Here is a 20034-nt window from a genome sequence, read left to right on the forward strand (position 1 = left end):
CTGAAATACCTGAAAAGGACTAAGGATATGTTTCTCGTATATGGAGCTGACAAAGAGCTCACCGTAAAAGGTTACATTGATGGAAGCTCTGACACTGATCCGGACGATTCTAAATCGCAAACCGGATACGTGTTTACATTAAACGGTGGAGCTGTCAGTTGGTGCAGTTCTAAACAAAGCGTCGTAGCGGGATCTACATGTGAAGCGGAGTACATAGCTGCTTCGGAAGCAGCAAACGAAGGAGTCTGGATGAAGGAGTTCATATCCGATCTAGGTGTCATACCTAATGCATCGGGTCCAATTAAAATCTTTTGTGACAATACTGGTGCAATTGCCTTGGCAAAGGAATCCAGATTTCACAAAAGGACCAAACACATCAAGAGACGCTTCAACTCCATCCGGGATCTAGTCCAGGTGGGAGACATAGAGATTTGCAAGATACATACGGATCTGAATGTTGCAGACCCGTTGACTAAGCCTCTTCCACGAGCAAAACATGATCAGCACCAAAGCTCCATGGGTGTTAGAATCATTACAGTGTAATCTAGATTATTGACTCTAGTGCAAGTGGGAGACTGAAGGAAATATGCCCTAGAGGCAATAATAAAGTTATTATTTATTTCCTTATAATCATGATAAATGTTTATTATTCATGCTAGAATTGTATTAACCGGAAACATAATACATGTGTGAATACATAGACAAACAAAGTGTCACTAGTATGCCTCTACTTGACTAGCTCGTTAATCAAAGATGGTTATGTTTCCTAACCATGAACAATAAGTTGTTATTTGATTAACGAGGTCACATCATTAGTTGAATGATCTGATTGACATGACCCATTCCATTAGCTTAGCACCCGATCGTTTAGTATGTTGCTATTGCTTTCTTCATGACTTATACATGTTCCTATGACTATGAGATTATGCAACTCCGTTTACCGGAGGAACACTTTGGGTGCTACCAAACGTCACAACGTAACTGGGTGATTATAAAGGAGCATTACAGGTGTCTCCAAAGGTAGATGTTGGGTTGGCGTATTTCGAGATTAGGATTTGTCACTCCGATTGTCGGAGAGGTATCTCTGGGCCCTCTCGGTAATACACATCACATAAGCCTTGCAAGCATTACAACTAATATGTTAGTTATGAGATGATGTATTACGAAACGAGTAAAGAGACTTGCCGGTAACGAGATTGAACTAGGTATTGGATACCGACGATCAAATCTCGGGCAAGTAACATACCGATGACAAAGGGAACAACGTATGTTGTTATGCGGTCTGACCGATAAAGATCTTTGTAGAATATGTAGGAGCCAATATGGGCATCCAGGTCCCGCTATTGGTTATTGACCGGAGACGTGTCTCGGTCATGTCTACATTGTTCTCGAACCCGTAGGGTCCGCACGCTTAAGGTTACGATGACAGTTACATTATGAGTTTATGCATTTTGATGTACCGAAGGTTGTTCGGAGTCTCGGATATGATCACGGACATGACGAGGAGTCTCGAAATGGTCGAGACGTAAAGATTGATATATTGGAAGCCTATGTTTGGACATCGGAAGTATTCCGGGTGAAATCGGGATTTTACCGGAGTACCGGGAGGGTTACCGGAACCCCCCGGGAGCTATATGGGCCATGGTGGGCCTTAGTGGAAAAGAGAAGGGGCTGCCCTAGATGGGCTGCGCGCCTCCCCCTTCCCCTAGTCCTATTAGGACTAGGAGAGGTGGCCGGCCCCCTCCTCCTCTTTTCCCCTCCGAGGAATCCTAGTTGGACTAGGATTGGAGGGGGAATCCTACTCCCAGAGGGAGTACGACTCTCCTGCGCCTCCCTCCTTGGCCGGCTAGCCTCCCCTCCTCTACTCCTTTATATACGGAGGCAAGGGACACCTCTAGACACACAAGTTGATCCACGTGATCTATTCCTTAGCCGTGTGCGGTGCCCCCTGCCACCATATACCTCGATAATACTGTAGCGGAGTTTAGGCGAAGCCCTGCTGCTGTAGTTCATCAAGATCGTCACCACGCCGTCGTGCTGACGGAACTCTTCCCCGACACTTTGCCGGATCGGAGTCCGGGGATCGTCATCGAGCTGAACGTGTGCTCGAACTCGGAGGTGTCGTTGTTTCGGTACTTGATCGGTTGGATCGTGAAGACGTACGACTACTTCCTCTACGTCGTGTCATCACTTCCGCAGTCGGTCTGCGTTGGGTACGTAGACAACACTCTCCCCCTCGTTGCTATGCATCACATGATCTTGCGTGTGCGTAGGAAATTTTTTGAAATTACTACGAATCCCAACAGTGCCATCAAAGGAACTAGTTCCGTTTGGCGAAGAATATGTCGTTCCTGATGATGACACTGATGAAGAAAATCCTCATGTTGCTTCCTCAGAGCACTTGGATGAAGAAATTGGAGTGGAAGCTACTGCTTCAACTCCACTGGTATCATCGCATGTGCCTCAGTTCATTGCTGAAGAGGCGGGCGTTGAAGAAATTGACGAAGATGTGGACATTAGCTCTACAACCTCTGTGTTGAATGATGATTATTGGGAAAATCTTCATCTCAACTCTCTAATTGCCACACCTCTCCATAAAATTCCTCAGTCTCCTGTGCATACTAAAGAAATATTGACAGGGTCTAAAGGACGTCAAACTTCTCTCCAGTCCATCCCTGAAGAAATTCTAGCTGCAACAGTTAAAGAAATGGAGAACCAGACTAGTAATGAAACTGCTGCTTCAATTACTTAGTCTATTGTACCAGAAGTTGTGACTCAACAGGTTGTGAGGCCTACTACTGCAAATCTTCAACCCAAGCCTCAAAATCCTCAGTCTGGCACAAAGAGGCCAAAATTCAAGAATGTTGATTTCTTCGCTGAGCATCATTTCTTCACTGATGAAAATCCTTATGACTCGGCAAGACTAAGGCACAAGAGGTTTTGGACTGCCAGTCAAATGAATTTTTATGCCTCGGTTCTATTTGACAAGGACAAAGTCTTCCAACACAGGCAGATTCCTCATGTGGATATGGAGTCCATTCCATGCTTTCAACCAGTTCTGAATGTTCTTCACGAAGTTGGACTCCTCAATTTCTGTGCTAACATATGTGATTGGAATGAAGAGCTAATTCTTCAGTTCTATGTAACTCTGCACCTAACTAGAAATGTCACATATGTCAATTCATGGGTTCTTGACTAGATGACTGAAAACCCTCACTACAAAGCTCCAGCAACTGAATTGCTTCATGCCATCCCAGTAAGCCCTCCAGCTGAAGGTGCAAGGCTCATATATGAAGAACCTGAACTTCAAAATCATCTCATGCAAGTGTTGATAAAGCCTTTGCAACCAGGCCAAGCTCCAAGAACCACCTTCCTAGTGAAGGATTTGCTCTACGTGCCCAGAACCATCTATCGCATCTTGACCAGAACTCTCAGTCCTATCAAAGGCCACAATTCTGAAGAAGAAGAAGAAGAAGAAGAAGTTGTTGGCATCATGAAGAATCTATTGTTCAATATCATGCATGGTATTTCCATTAACTATCACGATTTCTTCATGAGGACTTTGGCCAATGTTGTGATGTCGCCGTTTGAATTGAAGCCCTATGATCCTTGGATAATGAAATTCATCAGAACCAGGTCTTCAATTCCATACAAGGCTGACTTTCAGAATCACCTTGGCTTTCTGCTCCTATTGGAGTCCTCAAAATGACAATTTCCTCAGTTGATGAAAATACAAAGTTGTTGTTATTGATGAAGGCACTCTTCCATTGGATGGACAATTCCATAATGTTGCATCTTACTCCACTAATGATGACTCTGCAACCCAGGACTCTGCTGCTAAAGCCGTTGAGAAAAATCCTCAAGCCACTGCCCCTCGTGTGATGACTGATCGTGAGCTTCTTCTAAGTCTTCACCAAAAAGTCGATCGCAATCACAAGTGGGTCAAGAGTCAATTTGGCTCAATTCTTCAGAACATGACCATCACACAGAACACTGTGAAGAACAACCATTATTATGTGCATGAAATCTTCGATCACACTTAGGCTATACTTTCTCATCTTTACAGTGATGAAGACCTCAAGCAGATGAACTTTCAACAGAACTTTGGCTGGTCTCAGCCTCCCTCAAAGAAATTCAAGAAGGTCAAAGTTCCTCAGCTAGTCAACAGTTCATATTCTTCATCACGTGAGACGGATGAAGCTGAGGATCTCGACGACACTGCGGCAGGCCCTACATCGACAAACGACCCCGACAACGCTGGCGCTCCTCCATCAACCTCATGATGATACTCTTCAGGGGCGTTAGTCCTCGATTTTCATCCCTTTTGGTCATTTGATGACAAAGGGGGAGAAATTTGAGTTAGTCTTCAAGTGGGTCTTATATATGGGCTATTTTTCGTTAAGTTATAACTCTCGCTCCTCTGAAGTGTTTGTTGTTTGAGTTTTAAACTTAAGTCTGATGGTGGTCTGATACTTTTAAACTTCCTTCTGCATGCTTATTTCCTTAAGTACCTTAATGCATGCATGCAGAATTTCATCAGCCACCATTTTCCATGATGCATTTCAAATTCTTCATATTATATGTTAAATGCGTGTATGGATTACAAGATATAGGGGGAGATCTCCATGATTTTATTCTACAATGTGCATTTGCAATCCAAAGCAAATTCCTCAAATATGCACATCTTCAGGGGAAGTTCTTCTATATCTTGCAATCAAATTTCTCAATGTCAGTATTTACACTTCATATGTTTATCCCCGTTGAAAACTTAACATGTTTGTCATCAATCACCAAAAAGGGGGAGATTGTAAGTGCATCTAGTGCCCCTTAGTGATTTTGGTGTATTGAAGACTTATAGGTTAAGGGACTAATGTGTTTGTGACTGTACACACATCTTATAAGTCTCTGAGGAGTTTGATATATTCGAAGAAAGTCGACCCCTAAAAATGAATGTCTTCATTTGAAGACTTTGGTTTTCTTGAAGACTTTGAAAATGAGGAAATTGGTGTGACCTTGAAGATATTGATATTGATGCGAGGACTATGAAGCGTGAAGACTTTTGTTTTCGTAGTTTCATTTTCCTTTCTTGAGTCATAGGAAACACCGTACTATTAAAGGGGGTAGAGGTAAAAAATTTGCAAGTGATGCTCATCTTATAGCCTACACCTACCCAATCCTTCGAATGAAGCCTTTGGAAATCTCATACAGTTCAGACAGTTCTTCAATAACAGAGACGGAGATCTTATGGTCTCTGAGGAATTTGTTCTGGCTGAGGAGTTAGGAATTCGCCGGTGCGAATTTCCTATAGTGATGAACATGATAACCCTGAGGAATTTGAGAGCTCAAATTTCCGACCGTTGTTGTGCTACGCGCAGCTGTCCCAGATATCTTATCCACATAATGGTCATATCATTAGGGGCATTTATGTCTTATCATGTCAGGCTCCTCCCCGGCTATAAATAGCCGCCCCCCTCAACCAATAGCTAGTTGGCTACTCCGAGAGAAACTAACACTTGACATTTAGAGCATCCCATCCTCCGAAGACTTTGAGAGAAAGTCATCAGTGAGGAAAACCCAAAACCCCAACACCTAAAACCCAAAGTGATTGAGCATCACTGAAGAGATTGTTCCTGTGTGGAACCAATGCTTGTTACCTTTTAAGACTGTGCATCTTCCAGATGGTTAGGCGTCATCGTCTAGAGCATCCAAGAGGAATTGTGGATCGCCTGGTGACCAAGTCTGTGAAGGTTTGGAAGTCACCTTGAAGACTTACCACGAGTGATTGGGCAAGGTCTGTGTGACCTTAGCTCAAGGAGAATACGGTAAGGACTGTGTGTCCTGGGACTGTGTATCCTTTGGTTTAAATACCAAGCCGCTCCAACCAGACGTACAACTGTTACAGCAGTTGGAGCTGGTCTACCAAATCACTGTCTTCACTGAGCTACTGATTCTATTTCCTCAACCCTTTCATTTCCTCACTTATGTGTTGATGAAATTGATCGTTACTATTTGAAGACTTTGACTAAAGACTTTCCCAATTTCTTCAATCCTATTTCTTCAGTCATCTTGTCTTCTGCCTGCTTATCCTATTTACACGCTACATGTGCTCTGTGTATGGTTCATTTCATCATCATGACTATGTTACTGTCTTGTTATGCATGCACCTGAGTACTTATTCCGCTGCTTATAGTTATAGCAAATTCTTAATGTTGTATTTCCTCGGTGACGAATTTGTAAAAATCGCCTATTCACCACCCCCCCCCTCTAGTCGATATAACGCACTTTTAGCTCCTTCTATCAACAACACCCTCACGCGATCTAGAATTGCTCACTCAACTTTTTCTTAACAAAAGCAATGTACTATTGATCATCTCCATGCAAGAAAGGATACTAAATCTTGTCGTTAACTGAATTCTGAATAGAAAGGTTAAAAATAAGAAAATGATTCAAAATAAAGTAAAGGTAAGCGGGGATTGTCCGCTCATAGCGCGATGGAATTGTGCGATTGTAGCACAACATGTTGCTTCAATGGCTTGATATGAAAGATGGCCAGCTCTACAACTTTTGGTGCCATATCTTCCAGTAGCCTAAGAATCAAGAAGCAACGAGAGAAGAAAATCAATGAACGATTCAAATCGGAGAAAAGACTCTCACCCATAGATTCTTTCCTTCTTTTTCCCTTGGTCGATACAAGGCCAATAGAGGATGAGGACACGAACTTCAATTGCCTTAGTTCTTCCCTCTTTCTACTTTCAATCTACTGGTTATGTCACCACCTTTGATGTTGACTCCGACTCTAAGTTGCTGCTCTTTGAAAGGCGAGGTCTAGTGGAAGAGGCGGGTCGGGCATGTTGAGTACTCAAATTCGGCGCTTGCTTGACATCTCTCTTTGAATCTGAAACCTGACATGACTATCGATTCCGCCTCCATCGCTCCTTATAAACATATCCGAGATACTGCAAATAGGCTCTATTTAATACCAGTGTGGTTGTGAGGGCAGAAATTTGTCAAGAACTACACATTGACACTGAAGCACTCTATGGTAAATAGTTAGGCCTACCGGCTTTGCTAGGAGCAAACATAAGTGATTGCTTCAAGCATTTTGTTGAGAGAATCAGACAAATATTTGGTGTTTGTATCACCAAGCTCGTATCAATGGGTGGTAAAGAATTGTTGTTGAAAGCAGTTTCTCAAGCTATTTCAGTGTTTTCCATATCAGTGTTCAATATCCCTAAGAGGGTTTGTAAGGACATAATTTATCTCATAGCACAATTTTGGTGGGGAGGGGATGGAGATAAGAAAAGCATGCACTGGTATGCATGGTGGAAGTTATGTACTCCAAAGAAGATGGAGGGATGGGCTTTGGAGACCTTCACTCCATTAATTTGGCCATGTTAGCTAAGCAGTCTTGGAGATCGATAACTAATCTGGATTCTCTCTATGCAAAGGTGTTTCGTGCTAAGTATTATTCGGGTGGCAATTTATTATTGGCTGACCTGAAAAAAGGCTCCTCCTTTGCATGGCAAAGTTTGGTAGCGGGTCTACAAACTTTTAAAAGGGGCTATATTTGGCGCATTGGTGATGGTAGCAAGGTTAATATTTGGACTAACCCATGGGTTCCATCTAGTCCAGACCATCGTGTAATCACGACAAGGGGTCAAACTCTGATATCAAGGTATCGGATCTAATTGATCAATGAAATGGACAATGGGATGAAGTATTGATTACAGCTATATTCAATCTAGCGGATGCTAGGAGGATTCACTAAATTCCTTTGAATTATGAAGCCTTTGATGATTTTATTGCTTGGCATCAGACCTGATCTGGTATTTTTTCGGTCAAGACTACATACCACACAAAATGGGCACATAACTTCAGGGGTAATCAAATTGGCCCTGGTCCGTCAATTAACAATCCGATTTGGAACAAGATTTGGCAACTTGAGGTCCCATGAAAAGTACAAAAAATTTGTTGGAGGAGTTTGCATGGAGTTGTTCTAGTCCGGTCAATCCTAGATACTACCAATTGTGTTCATATCACTCTGGAGGGTGTGGCCAGAGCTCCCTCTATCAACAACACCCAGCCGCGATCTTGAATTGCTCACTCAACTTTTTCTTAACAAAAGCAATGTACTTCTGATCATCTCCATGCAAGAAAGGATACCAAATCTCGTCGTTAAGTGAACTCTGAATAGAAATATTAAAAAGAAGAATATTCAAAATAAAGTAAAGGTAGACGGGGATTGTCCGCTCATAGCACAATGGAATTGTGCAATTGTAGCCCGACATGCTGCTTCAATGGCTCGATATGAAAGACGACCAGCTCTACAACTTTTGGTGCTGAAGAAGAAGTAGCCATAGAATAAAATCGATGAAAGATTCAAATCAGAGAAAAGACTCTCGCTCAGAGATTCTTTCCTTCTTTTTCCCTTGGTCGATACAAGGCCAATAGAGGATGATGACGCCAATTTCACCTACCTTAGTTCTTCCCTCTTTCTACTTTCAAACTACTGGTTATGTCACCACCTTTGATGTAGACTCTGACTCCGAGTTGCTGCTCTTTAAAAGACAAGGTCTAGTGGAAGAGGCGGGTCGGGCAAGTTGAGTACTCAGATTCGGCGTTTGCTTGCCATGTCTCTTTGAATCTGAGACCTGACATGACTATTGATTCTGCCTCCATTGCTCCCTATAAACATCTCCAAGATACTGCAAATAAGCTCTATTTAATGGAGGAAGCTATTTACCGGAGCTGGGTCGATGATTTTTTTTTTACTTTCAGGCCTCCTTTCGCAGGATGGCTTTACCAGCTTGAAAGTCATTTAAAACATCACAGAAGAACAAAACTCTTGATAAACCCATAATTGGACATTGAAAGTCACTTTAATGTAATCTTTTAAACCCCTAATGTTGATCAAAATGCAAAATTCACAACTGATCTAGTGTAGAAAATAAACATAAACATGCACATGCCAAAAGTTTGATTGCTCCCATCAATATCTAGTATTCTAGTCCTCCTTGACTCCGAAACCAAAGCATTCAGCGTCACTAAATTTCCTCTTGAGCAGCTCGTACTCTTTCACCTTCATGCTATTCTCCGACAGCTTTTTCAACAAAGGACAGATTTTATTAATCCAAAAGAAAATATCGAGAGAATACAAACACAATGAGCATACACATATTCTCTGCATAGTTAGGATGAACACGATTAATATCAAAGCACGCACACAATAACACATTGACAAATAACAAAGTCATATAAGACCAAAGCTATGCAGAGACGAAGGAAAAAAAGGAAAACCCAAAAGCGATCAGATCACCTGTCGACAAACTAGAATAATGACCATATCCATACCAACCATCTCTTGACACCACATGGGCAACAAGGTTCTTCAACAATAACGCCTTCACAAAGGGAGCTACACTCAAGCGCTGCCATCACTAGACCAACCATCCATGGGCAGAATCCAGATTTTCACCCAAAAGAATAAGTCTAAGTATATTCAGGCAATGCCTTCAACAAGGTAACGGCATAAGAACATCGTCGAGCCATTCCAGAGTGGGTGTGTCCTTGTGATTGCTTTGTTTGAGTGGGCTTGGCCCTGTTTGTCTTGGTTATCGTATGGTTTCCCGTAATTTACTAGGCAACAACCTTACGATAAATAAATAAATAAAAAACTAGGCAACAACTTTCTTGTTAGGCCAACTCTACCGCACGACTCCATCCTGTCCGGTCTCGTCTGTTTGGGGTAAAACGAACAAACGAGGCGGCCCAGCGCGCGACGGCCCGGACCCATCTGGTCCGTTTTGTGTCCGGGCCGACCCATTTCAAGCGCATCTTTGCGTAGGGTTTGGGTCGCCGCGGACACCGAACGAACGCGCCGCTCGTCCGCGTCCGGCCGCGTGGCGGGGCGGCCACCTACCTCCCGCCCGCCAACATCAATGCGCACGGGTGGCCGACCCCACCTGTCATCGGCCTAGTGGAAGGTCGCCGTCCTTCTTAAATGAGGAACCCATGGATCGGTCGTCGTCCACACTGCCCCACTCCATCCAACAGCCTCCTCGAAACCCAGCCGCGCTAAACCCTAGCCCTCCCTTGTCGAGCTCGCCGGCCGGCCACCCTCGACGCCATGGGCTTCTGGAACCGTAAGGGGAAGCACGACCGCGAGGCCGGCTCCTCGTCGGGGCGCCGCGCCGGCTCCGTGAAGAAGGAGGCTGCATCACCCCCACGCCGGGCCCCCGCACCGACGGCTTTCTCCATCGCCCCCACGTCCGCCGGCGAGCGCGACCGGCACTACGTCCGCGCGTCGGTGTGCCGCCGTTATTGGAAGACGAGGACGCCGCTCCCCTGGAGCGACGCCCACCTCCCCAACGGATGGCACCTCAGTGCCGACCGTGTGCCGATCCCGCCGGTCCCGGCGACCGGCTGTGCACGTCGTCAAGAGATCGAGCACAGCCGCCGCCTCCTCCCCAATGACCTGTACTACGACGACAGGTACGCCCCGGACTCCTTCCTCTGGGATACCTGGCTCAGGGACGAGCACGACGTGCGGCATGCCTCTTTCTTCGTTGGCACGGCGTCTGGGCCGCGGCGACCACGTCGGGAACGCGCAGCGCCTGCTCCCCGGGAGCGCGGGCGTAGGCTAGTGCGCGGCCTCACGCCCACGCCCTCGCCGTCGCCTTCACCATCTCCGCCACCACCTCCTCGCATGACAGCGGAGGAGGAGGCCCGTCTCATGGTGCGTGTCATGGAGGACTCCATGTACACGCACGATGAGCGGCAATGGGAGGGCCTGGAGGAGATGATGGCCCGCTCCGCCGCCGGCGAGGTAGCCATCCCCGAGGAGGAGGCGATGGAGGAGCCGGTGGCCGCGTTCCACCCGGGTCTGCTGGGCCAGGGGTGGGGCTGGTCATGCACTGCACCGGAGATGGTCGCCGCCATGGGCGTGGACTGGTGCGCCACTCCGCCGCGGTCACCGAAGCGGGAGGCGTCGCCACGGGAGGAGGTCGTGCAGGCACCTCCTGCCGTCCAGCCCGCCCCCGTCTACCACGCACCGCTGGCCCACCTCTGGACGCCGCCGGCCTACGTGGACCTCGTCGGCGACGCCGGCGACGCCGGCGGGCACTAAAGACGGCGATGGCGACGGCATCGACGGGCACGGGCAGGAGCACGCTGGCGGCGGCCGTTTTTTATTTTCTTTTTTATGTTTAGTTATGTCAAGTTGGACGTGAAACTGAGCCGTTTTGTGGCCGTGGCGACCCTAACTAAGTTTTATGTTTATTAAACTGCGCTTATTTAATTTTTTAAGTTATTTTATTTACGTTTTTCTATTTTTTTTAAAAATCATGTCCAATGCGAACGTGATTTAAGGTGCGGTCGCGCGATGGACGCACGCACGACCCAATAGACAAGACCGGACACGGGCGAACTCATCGTCGCCCCAAAGGAACAAAATCCACGTCCACGCTGGGCATGCGGCAACGCTACCACGCAAGTGGCCTGCTCGCAAACCATCTACGTAACGTAGGAGCTAGCGAGGTGCGCGCCAGAAAGCGTTTCCGTTTTGAACTCACTCACGTGTTCGTACCCAACAGTTCTTCATTCACCGCTGAATCTACTGCCAGAACATGTATTACTTGCCTGTCGGCTAGCACGGTCGCCGTCACCAATTCAGCTGCCACGTGAACAGCCACTAAGCTCCGAAAATAGTTTCAAAGCGAGGAAATATCTTGCAAAAAACCTCCCGTCAGAGTCAGACGATGAGAAGGAAGCCAACTGTGGCAAGTCTTTTTTTTTCCTGAGAATTAACTGTGGCAAGTCTGGTGAACAGGTGAGGCGAATGGGCCTGGCACACGCAGTTTCTCTCTCTCTCTCTCTGCCGACGATGCGGACAAAATCCCAAGAACAAGGGAGGACTGTATGTTTCTGTTTACTGAGACTTGTTCTTTTGCGGCAGACCACGCGCGCTGCTGGGTTGCGTGTACGCTGCATCTGAATGACACGCTCGTTCCTATCATGCCACGATTTATTAGAAAAAAAATAGCCGGAGATTGAGATATGGGGAAATGAGCGCCAGAATTCGTGTTGCCATGGAAATGTCGTGCTGCGCGAAGACGAGCAAGCAGGGAAAGTAAGTTCCGTATGATGATTTTGCCACCGATCAATATCTGATCTGGCAGCGTAGGCGTTTTCCAGGGTGGCAAGTATCAAGGTGAACACCAACATTCGGTGAAAGTCTGCAAATTTTCATCATGGGCCAGCAGATCAATAAGTAACGGCGCAGATTCAAGGTGAGGTGACGACAAGCCACAGCGAAAACCACCGCCGGTTATCTACCTCCTCAGGCGGAGCTACCGTCGGAAAGGGAGGTCGGCGGATTGTTGTACAACACAAGCAAAACATAGGAGTATTATTGAAGGGCAGGATCCATTAAATTGATCTCTGCTCACAGCTCTCGTTATAGAGGCCTTTGAAACGTACTAACACTGTATTCCGCCTAGGTGATCCGTTATAACGAGCACAAGCAAAATGTTATTGCCATGTACCATGCCGAAGCCGATGTATATGATGCATTGGACATTCCATTTCAGTATTATTGCATGTACTTTTCAAGTCCAGGGGGATATAAGAAAATAGTGTGGTTCCAAATCAATCAAAAATTTGTTTTACTGCGTTGAACAAGAATGGTGCTGCAACAACAGTGGGATTCCAACGAGAAAACCAACTTACATATAGCCATATACTATAATTAATCGAAATCCCTTGTGCTTTCAGCAGATTGAAAGCCAAAACAACAAAAAGGTCAACCAAAAAACTCTTGCTGGTAGTTTTAGCCGTTTGCAACAATTTCATGGATCCTGTCACTGACCTCCGGATCATCTGATCTGACTGCTAGCTTCATGGCCACTTCTTTGGGCCCGCTGATTCCAAATGAAAGTCTCACTAGAACTTTCACATTACCAATGAACACACCTGAGAGCAGGCAAGTGTGCGATCTCGAATTGTTTTGGACAACATCAGTTCCCTACAAACCAGAAGACAAAAGGCAATCAAGATTAAGATTAGCACTTCAAACTACTACTGCAGTCTTTCATTACCAATTAATAAGGAATAACCAACTAAAGTAAAATATCACAAAGTGGTACACCAAGAAAACAGTACTTATTTCATGGAAAAATAAATAAAGAGAACATACCTCGCAAGGCTGCATGCCGAGGATGCTTATAACAGCACTCACAGCCTCGGCCAAGCTCTCCCTAACACCGAGTCCATACTCATCAACCCGCTCACTTTCCGGATCCATGCTTTCCCAAGCATTTCGGAAGTTCGAAATCCCCACCTTCAACATATAATCAGCAGAAATAATTTCAAAATCTTCTAGCTGATACTCGTCCTCAACACCATCATCCTCAGCTTCACCTGTGGACGAATCAACCTGAAATATAGCAAAGTTGAGTAAAGCACATCAGTTTAATTTGAAACACTAAATTCAATTAACCCAGAGGCACACAGACAGCAGTCATGTTTATTACATGTAGAAGCACACCCAAGTACCGAACTGACAATTTCTTCTTACTCCCCAAAAACATGTACGATTCTAGACAGAAATGTCGACACAACTTAACTGTCAGAGTCTAGAACATTATGAAGGTTATATTTTACCCTGAAGTCTTATGTCTGCTAAAAGGGTAAATAGTACTACCTCCATTCCAAAATATAAGATGTTTTGGTAGGCTAACCTAAAATGAGGGCAACTACTAAAAGGACGAAGGAACCATCTGTACGGAAAACGGAAAGAGTAGAATACTAATAAAGTCACCCCAAATGAGGGAACATTTAGGTGGATATCCTTTGGTTAAGCCACCCTGAAATTCTAGGGCACAAACTGAGTTCAAAAGTGAAATAGCTGAGAATTACGAGGCACCGATTTCTGAAAGAAAATCATGAGAAGCATGCTTGATTTGATCTTCACATGAGGGTATTTGATTAAGACTAACAACAGAGATAGCGGGAGCATTACAAACAGTACCTCTTTAACAATGAATTTCAATATATTTGAGAACTTCCCGGTGGCAAGGACACCTTCTGGCTTTTCAAAGGCCACAAAGGCCTGTCCAGGGGAATCATAAGGCAAGGATCTTAAAGGTTTCGATGCAACTTCTGAAAATTCTTCTGCCTCAGAAGCGTCAACAAACACCACGACCTGGAATAGAAGAATTCAGAAAGGCACTAACACTAAAAAATAACACATATTGCAGGCATATTACGTGAAAGAAGTTGCTTACCTCTTCAAGCAGTTGTTCAGGTATTGTATTTGTACAGTTGTATTGAAGCACAACATGCCCATCATAGATGTGCTTCACAACATTGACTGAATATTCGGTCTCGGCTTCAGTCAATTCAAAAGGTGTTGATGACTGCAAGAAAGAATAAGATAACATATCAGATGTGTACGAGAGCCTCAAAGCATATGCTTATCTTCTGTGAAATGGACCACACCGTACTGACCTTAAAGAGTTTCCCAAAACCAGCAAACTCAGGAATGGATGAAAGAAGCTTCTCATAGGATGCATCAATGGTCGGAACAGGGCCATTGACAGCAGATGCTGGCCCTGTTGATTTCTTGCCTGTAGCCTTTTTCTCAGCAAGGGGTTGTGATTTTGTTTCCTTGGGTACAGATGAAATATCAAAAGGTACCTCTGATGGTTCCTGTCATCATATTACAAGAAAATAAGGCTCCAACAAATGACATTAAATCATAAGAGTGTTGAGATGCATACATAATTCCGCAGGCTGGCCTCCAAGTTAGCTAGTGGAACATCAAGTGAACCAAAGAGAAAGTCGGTCACATCCTTCTCAGTCTCACCAACAGTAGCTTCACCATCAAGCAATTTGATGTAAAGTGTCGCTCTGTCCCGGACCTATAATGGAGAAAATAGTGTATAATATGTCAGTCAGAGAAGAACGGCTTCTTGCCAGGAAAGCGGAGTTTGACTAGTCATTTTATCTGAAGATAACAGTTTGTTTAGCAATTGGTACTTTCACAGATAAAGTTGCGCGTATGCATGAGGAAGAAACAAAACAACAGGTGAGGGAATCCGAAGTTAAAAGGACCACTAAAATATACAACATGGCATATAATATCTTAAATGAAACTTTCCACTGACCTCATCATCACCATCAAACAGGCAACGCCTCAAAAGGACAAATATGCGAGGCTGCAATGACAAATGATGTTAGTGCAACAACTTACAAGTGAAGCAAAGAAAAGCCAAACAATGCAAGAAAATATATAACAAAGTGTATGTATGTTGAAGTACCTTGAGTGCATCAACCAAAGCACCAAACTTTGCCAATGTACTTACTGCACTAGCTCGAACAGTGGCATTTTCAAGTATCACTCTATTGTATATATAGCGTATGTATTTACTAGGGTCTGATGTCTTCGGCCCTTCATTTCCCAAAAAGTGAAGGATCTGTTCCAAGATTAAAAAACAGAATTCCATTAGAATTTCGCAATTTATCATGAGCTGTTGGGGTATGTTGGCAAACTGCTTCTACATTCCTTAAGGGAGAACTTACTTAATATAGAGAAGTAAAAAATATCAACAAATATTTGTAAAGGCTAGCCCACCTAGACTGTGTTTGGCTATGCACTATATTGTGATAATACAGCTTATCTGATCAGTTTTTGCCTATTTCCTACTTCCATAGCTATTTTTCCGTAGCAGATTATAAAGTAAGTCAGGACAACACAGTTCAGCAACCACAAACAAAGCCTTAAGCATTTGAAAATCATTCTCTCATTCAAAATGACAGCATATTATGCGAACCAGGAAACAAAGCAAAATCTCACAGCTAGTCATAGTTTCAGGTTGCCTAAATTTTTGTTCCTGTTTTTTCAGAAGGAAATCCTAGTACATAGAGAGCAGAAGGTACGTAAAAATTAAACTACAGAATTAGGAGGTACTACGAAGTTTCAGCATCTTCACAATTAGTTTCCAACAAACGGCGAATTGGTAATCACCTGAGTGGACAGATACGTGAATTCACAGTCTTCGATGAATTCACATAAGTGAAATAAACCACTTTCTTTAGCATCAGGAATATCTCTAATGAGTATGATAATTGAATCAACTATAGCTTTCTTGTAGTCAAATCCACCCTCTTCACGTAGGATATTGCTCAAAAAGTTCATCCTGCCAACACGCACAGAAGTTAAAAGCACCGATAGCAAACTAGTAGCGATTCTTCATCAATATTATTAGAAACATATGCTACGTACAGTGAGCGATATTTGAGGGGGAACTTCAAGCACAAGGATCTAATTGCTTCTACAACAACAATCTTGAATTCGTCGGCTATGTCTGACATAAAGTTGGTCATCTGTTTCATTAAACGATCAACACTTGATTCATTGCCTGTCTTGAGCAGTGTGGTAATTGCAAGGGTTGCGATGCTCCTGTTCTGATCAGAGATTAAACTCTCCATATCTATGTTACAATTTGTAACGGCCAAAGGATGAGTTGATGCAACCTGTAAAGTATCAAATGAACATTGGATCATTAGTAGGAACAAAGAAAAATACCAAGGTAGTAATGAGCATGCAGTCCCATGAATAAAATAACATTGTGGTGCCAACTACAATTAGAGAACAGAAATAACTAATAGTGGAGTAATGGCTTGAGCATCCCCAAATTATGAAATTTGTAAACAGGATTAATATTCCGCCAGGCAAAAAAACAAATTAGTCAAGGCCTTTTCCCTACATATCATTAAGAATGATGGGAGTTTTTGTATAATAAACCACCGTAATTGATAAAGATCAAAGTGTTCAGTGAAATAGTGATTGGAGTGACCTGTAAAAACAATAGGATGACGATATAGAAAATCAACAAGATGACAGTTACATCTTCCAACCATATTATGTCTACTAGAAGATGGAACTGGAATGTTTATGTCAACAATTTATCGGCCCTTATCAACGGTTGGACTTCAGGAGTGTATCTAATATAGTAATATTTCAGACTTTAGGCAGTTGATTTAAGGATAACATGCTAACTTCAAGTCAATCAGAGTGAGTTTTAATATGAACACACAAAGGGATGGAATGAAGAAATAAAACTAGGCATCCTAAAACCATCAGATTTGATTGAAAAATTGTGATACAATCAAAGTAATACAAATTACATGGGAATAAAATTCAATATACATTTAAACAGGACAATATAAACTAGCATCCGTGAACAAACTAACCTTGTTAAGTGTGCGAACAGCAGCAAATCTAAGCACAGGTTTGGATGAACTTAAGAACAATTGCAGCACCGTGATTGCAGGTGTAAGCTCACGGCTGGTCACACCATTTAGATCAGTTATTGCTCGTGCAGCCTCAAGTATGACCATTTCTGCTTTGTTCCGGAGACAGGACTCCAGGAAATCAAAGAAAGGGCGGTCTCCACCTTGTGTATTCATGCCTGACTCTCTAATAACCTGTTTATGCCGGTCATGTTTCAGATGTCTACGCATATACAATTCTGCAGAATGCAAAAATCAGAAAACAGTACCTGGCTAGTGTACCGAATAAGTAGGCACTGGGCCAGAGGTGAGCGAACTGAACCCCTTGTCAGACTAGTGACAAGCTTGCTAACAGCCAACCGGTCATTTTGTCTAATCTGAAATTTAGAATTGAAATATGAATGTTTAGATAGCCCAGTAGGAAGAAAGCAAACAAAAAGTCAAGGGGCACTCATAGGTCATTTGTCAGAGGTATAGCATGTTTTCATGGACATACTTAGTATAGCATTGCTTTGAGAGGGTACTTAGTATTGCATGTTTTCGAGAGGGTACTGAACTACTGATCATAGCATGTTTCCAAGAGGGTACTTAGATAGCAAGCTTTCAAGAGAGTACCTAGAAATAGTATATGTTGTTTCAAATAGGTGAATTACATATCTGCATGTAGCTTGATTCATTTGAAAAGGTTTCAGAGATGTATGTCACTACTACTTAAATGAAGCACAAAACATGAACTCACTTGGTGAAGAAGAGCAAGGGCATGAAACTGAACAAGAGCAGCTCTCGACTGTACAGCCTCCTGAACCTCATTGCTCCATCTTTTCACAACTTCCGGACTTGTCTGTTCAGAATTAAAGCATATGACGGAAACATTGATAAGAATCTGTAGCTGCCAGTAACCTGCAATTGCATAAATGCACAAACTAAAATGTAGCACTCACCTGAAGCAGGTAAATGCCACTAACAAGGGCCGCACTGGCAACAACAGGGTTCTTGTCAACGATAGCTTGCTTCAAATACCTCTCAATTTGGGTGAGAAGAGTCGAATCAATGATCCGGCAAAGAACTCTTATAGCATTTGCACGATACATATCAGTCTTGCTATTCATATCCTTCATCAGAGAACTTGTCACTATAATAACCTACACGCGATTAAACACAAATGAAGTCAATCTCAGAGCCCACAAAATGCACATAACTGCAAAGTAAAAACCAGCATTCAGCAACCTCATCCGCTGATGGCGAGAGTTCCTTGATCATGAGGTACACCATCCTCCTAAGTCCAGCATCTTTGGACTGAAACAACTTGGTCGTAGCGAAGAAGACCTCTGTGGCCTCTACCTACAAGAAATTAACACAGTGAGGTACCTATCCAAGAGCACATGTCCAGGAACTAGCACAGAATCACCACTTTCCCAGCACTGCACAAACATGTGAGTCCTGTGTACTCTTAGATCCTCGGTTTAAAACATGTACAATTTACTTTTTTACTCTACTCATTATGTTCCAATAATGTTATTTACGGTGTTGAACTTGGCCAAAATAGCAGTTACTTTCAAAAAAGTACCAATGTTAAAACTTCAAATTTACATGATTGCACCTGCGTGATGCCGACATGTGGTTCAATCAAACAATATTGCCAACTTTACCATCCATGTGGCTCAATGTTAACTACCAGGCCCAGCAATTTGAATCCAGAAGCATAGCTAAAACACGATAAAAGAAAGATGGGATATACTGCATTGGAGTACCTTGGTAAAGGTGTCACCCTGGTTGAGCAGGTATAGAAGCTTGGTGATCACCTATGGTTATAGACAATGCATCAGTATTCATCCGAGTAAGTGAAATCAGAAGGGCGTTCGAGTTGAGATGCGAGATCTAGCCGGAGGAAGATCAAAACGGGATTGGGCAAGCGCACCTGGCAGCATCGCCGCGCGTCGAGCTGCGGGTCGTGGAAGACGCGGGCCTCCTGCAGGACGGCGCCCTTCTCGATGCCGAGGAACGGCGAGTAGTACTCTGCAGCAAGCAAACAAGCATTCAGTCCCAGCACATTACACTGCACATGGGCATGAGAGCGGCGATCCGCACCGGGATCGAGCCAGATCTAGGGTTCGGCGGGCAGCGGATCTGGGCACGCGCGACCAGACGCGCGAGCGGAGAAAGAGGGAGAGGAGAGGGGGCGATCGTTCGTGCGTGCGTACCTTCCTCGTCTAAGTCGTCGTCCTTCTTCACAACAAGCGGCTGCGCCATGGCCGCTACTGCGGTAGAGCGATGCGCCCGCGGGTTGGGCGCCCGGGCCGACGATGCCGCGAGAACGGCGGTGCAGAGCGGCGGCGCGAGGGCTCCCGCGAGTCTTTGTCTCGCGGTTTTGCGAGGGAGGACTGAACGGGGGAGATGAGGAGGAGGCGCTTACAGAAGTGGAGAAGCGAGCGGCATGGACGATGGATCTGAATCTGGAAGACGGCGGGGGGCGACTCGGCGGAGTAAGGTGCAAGCGTGCGTATTTACTTTCGATTCGATTGAACTATGGCCACTGAGGTATTTTTTTTATAAAAAACTAGTAAGCATGCACGTGCAAAAGTACGCATTATAATCTGCAATAAAACATCTATTTTGAATCTTATTTCTCTTTCAGGCTAGTTATAATGGGAGTAATTTAACTAATAACATAGCATACTTTAAGAAGTTTTTGCTTATGTGGCAAGTAATTAATGAGAGGTGGTAACATAAGGCTGGTCATAG

At 44.1% G+C, this 20034-nt stretch overlaps 1 protein-coding gene across 1 annotated transcript; it reads right to left on the minus strand.

Annotated features, from left to right (window-relative positions):
* Positions 1 to 12562: 12562 nt before the first annotated feature.
* Positions 12563 to 19799, minus strand: LOC123046162 (coatomer subunit gamma-2). Its single transcript, XM_044469459.1, has 18 exons — positions 19494 to 19799; positions 19211 to 19308; positions 19044 to 19094; positions 18520 to 18633; positions 18234 to 18434; positions 18032 to 18133; positions 17562 to 17669; positions 17254 to 17487; positions 16283 to 16533; positions 16025 to 16196; positions 15318 to 15473; positions 15165 to 15215; positions 14778 to 14918; positions 14506 to 14706; positions 14283 to 14414; positions 14027 to 14200; positions 13193 to 13432; positions 12563 to 13021 (listed from the first exon to the last, which is right to left on the minus strand). Exons 1-18 carry the CDS (start codon positions 19540 to 19542, stop codon positions 12827 to 12829), a joined length of 2670 nt encoding a protein of 889 aa, XP_044325394.1. The 5' UTR covers positions 19543 to 19799; the 3' UTR covers positions 12563 to 12826.
* Positions 19800 to 20034: the final 235 nt, after the last annotated feature.

The sequence above is a fragment of the Triticum aestivum genome, chromosome 1A, assembly GCF_018294505.1.
Source record: "Triticum aestivum cultivar Chinese Spring chromosome 1A, IWGSC CS RefSeq v2.1, whole genome shotgun sequence".
In the NCBI taxonomy this organism is placed as follows: domain Eukaryota; kingdom Viridiplantae; phylum Streptophyta; class Magnoliopsida; order Poales; family Poaceae; genus Triticum; species Triticum aestivum.

Coding starts and splice junctions, on each gene's coding strand:
- LOC123046162 (XM_044469459.1), bottom strand. CDS start 19,542: ATGGCGCAGCCGCTTGTTGTGAAGAAGGACGACGACTTAGACGAGGAA. Junction 14,707..14,777: donor AGGCCAGCCTGCGGAATTAT/GTATGCATCTCA, acceptor ATATGATGACAG/GAACCATCAGAGGTACCTTT. Junction 13,022..13,192: donor TCGGCATGCAGCCTTGCGAG/GTATGTTCTCTT, acceptor TCTGGTTTGTAG/GGAACTGATGTTGTCCAAAA.